The following is a 6000-nucleotide window of genomic DNA, read 5'->3' as shown; positions in this document are numbered from 1 at the left end:
AAACTTCAGTGTGATCTTTCAGAACCACTGCATGGCAGCAGCATTGACTTGGAGAATTTCTGAATCTCTACCGCCAAAGGCAGCAGCTTGGGTTACTCTTGGCTTCTGAATAAGTTCTAATATCAAGAACTTTTTTTTAAAAAAAAAGGGGGTGTTGGACATGTATTTTCTTCTCTTTCAAAGATAATGCCATAACATGACCTCTGGTAAAAACATTTCCACCTGTAGACATTTTCTAACTGCATTTACACACAGACACACACGCACAACAGGTACACTAAAATTAACAAGATAAAAAAATAATCATTTATTTTCTCTTAAATGTTGCTTTACATGAAGAATGAAATCCCATTGCCATACATTCCATTTCTAAAATCAGTGTCTATTGGTGGTCTCTGTCTGAAATTTGATGCAAAGTCCTTTTAAAAATGCACAAAAATCACCCATGAGCTTTGAATCACAAGCAATTGAAATGTCAAATCCTTTCCACAGAGGAGGGAATGACACAAGAACTGAGTCTGTGATTTCCATTCCAGGACCCGCAATGGTAGAGTAATGGTAGTATCTGACATACACCGTGTACGAGGCATAATGCTAAGAATTTAATGTGAACGAGCCATTAATCTTCACCACAATCCTATGAGGCAAGCACTATCATCGCCTTCTTTTTGCGTGAGGAAACTGAGGCTTAAAGAGCTTAAGTAACTTGCCAAGGTTTACACAGGTAGCATTCAGGAAGTCTGGTCCACATCCAAGCAATCCAGCCTCAAAGTCTTCCTCCCGTATTTAAAATAACCTGGGACCCAAGTCAGAGTAAGTTTTAGTAACTACCATAAAAAGCTGAAATGGTAACTCATTTATACTATCAATATTTGAGTATCTGTGATATACACGATTCTTGAATACCTTCGTTAGTAGCCATAGGAAGACTTCCCCTAAAGCGAAAGCAAGTCACTCCCCTTAGTACAGTTCATGTGGTAACAGCTCAGGAAGGAACTAAATAAAGTTCCTGGCCGACAGGTCTCTTCCATACCTGCTTCTGTGTCTTCCCTCACCTGTGCGGGGTTGGGATGCCAACAGGTGTTTCAAAAGTCCAAACACTGGAGCCACAAAGGCATGAGAAAGACTGGGACAGGCACTGCCTTGGGTAGTACAAATCTCGGGCTGGTGGAAAGTGTGCCTCTCACTCATTCTGCCCTCTCCAGAGAGTCGGCCTGATGTCAGCTCTGGCCTCTGGATCTGTCTTCTCTCTAGATTCTTTCTAGCTTCTTTCTGGGCCATCTTCTCAGAGTATCGGGAATTCCAAACTCAACTTATGCCTGATTGTGATCAGGTCAGCCACATTAGCACATTTGGTATGAAGCCACTGCATTCTGAAGATGAGCTCATGGGAACACACACAATCAGCCAAAAGCCTCCTCCCTTGCTAACATCAGCTCTGTGGGGAGCAGAATCAAGACAGGTTCATCTCAATCCCAGAGGCAGAAACACACCCTTCAAAACTAGCAGTTTGGCTGAATTGACTTTCAAAGCTGGCCTCTTCCTTAAGGGGCAAGTGGAAGATGTTAACTGGTTTCACCAGAACAGGAGACTGGGTCCTTGTTCTTTACCTAGGCTTCCCAGCAGACTTTTTAAAAAATTGAAAGTGAAATATAATGACTTTTTGTGAGCCCAGGGCTTTGCTGTCTAAGGAGCCCAGTAGCATGGCCTTTCTGCCATACCGTTCACTGATTTCACATCCATCGTCTCATTTGTAGCTGCCCCTCATCCTTGGAAGATCCAATTCAGTTCTGTCTCTGTCCCCATATAACTGGGACACATGAATTCAATTTCTTATTAAAAAAAAGAAAAAAAGAGATCATAACACTTGCTGCAGAGGCCAGCAGTGATCACGAAAAGAAATCAAGCCATGTGTGTGAAGCAGCCAGCACAGAGCAGACCACAGTAGGCACTCCCTCAGTATCAGTTTCCAAGTTTCCATCCCTTTCCTCAGAGGAAGACTTTGCATTTCAGGGATTACATGGAAGATTTGCAATTGCCAGGAAAACTCAGGAGCAGCATACTTCCCCAGCTAGGGGATTCATTTCTCTCAAGACATAAAAGCATTAGGTGAAGGCCACACTGATAGTTGTCCTTTCCTTTTGTAGAGATACAATCTAGCAACTTTAACCCAGCCGGAAAATTACTCTTAAACCATGCACATTAGATGTAGTCTTGTCTAAGGTGACGGTCTATTCTGAAATGTTTCAAGGTGGCGTTTATATTACAACTGGAATAATTAAACCCAGCATCTACATTGTAAAAGACTCTGGCTCTCCAAGGAGTTTACCTCCAGAAATTGAAAATACTAACTAATCTACTGGTTCCATCCTGAAGCTCACAGAGCAAAGAGCGCAGGAGATAGGCGGCTCGCTGTCTGAGAAGCTATTCAGAAAAAGCCCGGGTGACACTGCCTGAACCAAACCACTACCCAGTGTGGAAAGATGACCCTGCCAGCATTTCCAGGTCCCCAGAGGAACACTCAGCCACAGAGAAAAGATACACCACAGTTTTGTTGCCCTTCATCCAACCTAAATCTGTTTGCTCCCACCTGCAGTTCTCAACCTTGGATGCACAGCAGATCACATCACATTACTGATGCCCAGAGAAAACAAACTATGGTTACCGGGGGGGAAGGCGGAGGGTGGGGGGGGGATAGATTAGGAGTTTGGCATTTACAGATACACATTAATAAGTACAAAATAGATAACCAATTAGGATCTACTTTATAGCACAGGAAACTATATTCAATTCATTATAATGAGCTGTAATGGAAAAAGCTGAAAAAAAAATGTGTGTGTGTATATACAGTACACCTAAAACTAACATTGTAGGTCAACTACACTTCAATAAAAAATAAGAATTAAAATTTAACAATAAATAAATAAATACATAAGAATTGACTGATGCCCAAGCCCTACATCCAATAGTCTCGGAAGTAATCAGTTATTTTAAGGTGGAGCACAAGCATCAGTGTGCTCGTAACACCCAGTGCCTCTAACGCGTAGCCAGGTTGAGAACCTCTGGCTTAGGTGCCGAGTTTGTTTTGAGACTAGGTTGCTTATACTTGTATTTCGAGGGATACCTGGGGCAGCTGACAGGGTCTGGTCATCACGTACAGGAATGGCCAACCCTTGGCCATCTGGTAAGGTCTGTGGCAGGAATCGAACCCATGAAGATCTACTTTGGGGAGAGGTAGTATGGTACTGCGAGAGAAGCTTGGGTTTGGGGTGTCACGTAACTGGGTTAAGCTCCTACTAGCTGTAAGATCCTAAGGAGATAATCTGTTCTGGGATTCAGGGTTTTGGTTTTGATTTTTCTGTAAAATGGGAAAAATGGTAACTTCTTTGCATGGTTGTTGTGACGAGTTTAAAGGGGCTATAACTGAGACCATGTGTGTACGGAACCTTGCAACCTCACCGTGTGTCGTAGGGACTTGGTCCGTGGCTACCACTGTTGATAGCACAGGAGGTAAAAGTCATCACAGGGAGCCTTTTAATGGGGCCCTCCCTGGTAGATTTCTTATTATAGGACAGAAGAGTCACGTAATTCCCCACATGAATGGATTTTACTGTATGAAAGACCTCAGCACACAATGAAGAGATTAACTTAATGAATTTATTTGGGAATATTTGGCAGAGGACATACCACTGTGATTCACAAAAGGCTAATTATCCAAAATGTGCATCTGTGAAAAAAATGTATTTTTTTTCCATTCAGCTATCTGAGGGAAACACTTTGCTGAGGTCAAGTGCCATTTTAAGCAAAGTGGAAATATCCAGCCCACGTTCCAAACTAGTTATACGATGTACAAATATGGAGGTTCATTCAATCACTTTGGGCAATGCCTAACCGTGAGTGTAAAGGCTGCTGGAAATCCTAGATGGGAGGTGTGGCTTAGACACCCAACCAGGATGGAAGGAGTTTCAGTCCCTGAACTCTAACCTAGATGTAATTAGGAAAATGATAAGGGCACTTGTGATCCTTAAGACTCTTTGCATTTATTATGCTTAGCCATAATAAGTCTTTGAGTTGCCTTCACTGGAAGCCATTCTTGGGCCACTGATTCCCTGGTCTTTGAAATACCTCTTCTTGACGCTTCATCCCATAGATCATTAATCCTGGCTATAAACTTCATGAGGACAGGGGTAGGGGGTTATGCACATTTGCATCCCCAGAACTTAATCCCAGTACTGATAACAGTCGGTGCTGAAAAATATTCAATGGCTGAGTCAATGACACTGCATCACACTCAGTAACCTTCGTAGGTCTCTCATTTACTAGAGAAGAAATGAATCACTTAGAATACACGCCAGCTGGCAAAGCTGACTAGAATCTACAGAACCTAATACTTCCCCCTTGCATCAGTAATGCCTTCATACCTCGATTCGCTGCCTCTGTTTGCTCAAAGAAGAATATCAAGTTCCTTTCCTTTGAAGTTTCAAGTCTGAGGCCTGAGCGCTTTTGTTTCACACAAATGCTACCACCTCAGTCTTACCATCGTATGGAGAGACACTGAGACAGAGTTGTCAAGCCCCTCTGACAAATACGTGAAAGAGGAGGAGCATAAGAAAGGCTGGAAAATAAGCTTTTTCTTTTTTAGTGGATGTGCTGGGGCTTGAACTCAGGACCTCAAGCAGGCTAAGCACACGCTTTACCCCTGAGCTATACTCCACCCCAAATTAGCTCTTTTCTTATTCAAATAACTGCTAGCTATTAAGTGCCCTGCAGACATGATTTCATGATTAATGGTTTAATTTCATAAAAATATTATTTTAATTAATAAAAAAGAAAAAGAAAGTACTCCCTCAGGGAGATAATCATCTTCAGTTGAGTTCTCTTGTTTTCATTTTGCTCGCCCTGGCAGGCACGAAGTACACGAGGCACGCTCTTTCAAAGGAGAAAAATATTTGGGAAATTATGCAAGCTAAGTCTTTTTGCTTTTTTTTTTTTTTTCCATCAATGTGTGCATTTTTCCCACGGGTGCGTCTGAAGGTGGGGAGTAGAAGGCTAAATCAGGCTAAAGCTCTGTCCTTCGTTCACACCAACAACGACCTCAGGCAGAAGAAGCCTGTAAAGATAAATTTCTTCAGGGCTCTAGAGCCCGGAAGGGCTAAGTCATCGCAGAGTAAAAGAACCGCGATCTAGTCCGTAGTAAGAACGACAACTGGCATTCCTCAAAGTGAACGCAAGACAGAAGACGATGGTAAAGAGAGCTTGGGAATCACCACTGAAAAGACAGTGCAAGACCCGCCCCCCCGCCCCACTGCTGTGCTTGAAACAGGCGCGTATGTAATTGCTCGAATCCCCAGGCAGAGCACAAGTGTGAAAGCAAGGCTGTTACTGTGTGGACTATTTGATGTCAGTCTTTATCCTGGCAATGACATTCAAGCAAAGAGCCCAGGCTGGCTGCCTGCTGACTTTGGGCAGGCTGATTTATCCGAGTATGCCTCAGTTTCCAGATTGCGAAATGGAGATAATAGTACCTTCCTTAGAGGGCTGTTGTAAGGATTAAATGAGAAAATATGTGTTAAGACCCTTGTGTTGTCCCTGATATCTGATAGATGTGCAATACATATCAAAGTATTTATTGTTAAAAACCTGTGTCAGGAAGATCAGGAGTTAACCATTTTTGACACTGATCACTCAATAAATTACAATACACGTTAACATTGTGTTTTTGTAAAACGAACATAAGCTTCCTAAAATGTCTTCAGACCTCAGAGCCGGTCGGTTCTCTTCTGAGGAATCCTCTGGGTGGACGTTTTATCCGTAGTCCCCTAGAACAGGACACACAACAAACGTTACTGCAAGCCAGCTGGCATCTCAACACACAGACTCTTTCTACATCAGGCGACGGCGCTTCCAAGCAGAGCTGCATCTACTGCCAACACTACCGTGCACGCCCGCCGCTGCACACACAGGAGCAATCAGCTACCGGCTTCAGCGGATGGCTACGGC

At 43.1% G+C, this 6000-nt stretch overlaps 1 protein-coding gene across 1 annotated transcript in view; it reads right to left on the bottom strand.

Moving 5' to 3' along the window:
- Window positions 1–283: 283 nt before the first annotated feature.
- PDE1C (phosphodiesterase 1C) overlaps window positions 284–6000 on the bottom strand; it is a 474248-nt gene continuing 468531 nt past the window's right edge. Inside the window, 1 exon segment of the mRNA XM_014561810.2 lies at window positions 284–5819. Within this exon segment, the coding sequence (XP_014417296.2) occupies window positions 5806–5819 (14 nt within the window). The 3' untranslated portion in view covers window positions 284–5805.

Source organism: Camelus ferus, chromosome 7, assembly GCF_009834535.1.
Source record: "Camelus ferus isolate YT-003-E chromosome 7, BCGSAC_Cfer_1.0, whole genome shotgun sequence".
In the NCBI taxonomy this organism is placed as follows: domain Eukaryota; kingdom Metazoa; phylum Chordata; class Mammalia; order Artiodactyla; family Camelidae; genus Camelus; species Camelus ferus.
Note: the sequence above shows the minus strand (reverse complement) of the source record. Positions and strands in the feature narration are given on the sequence as shown.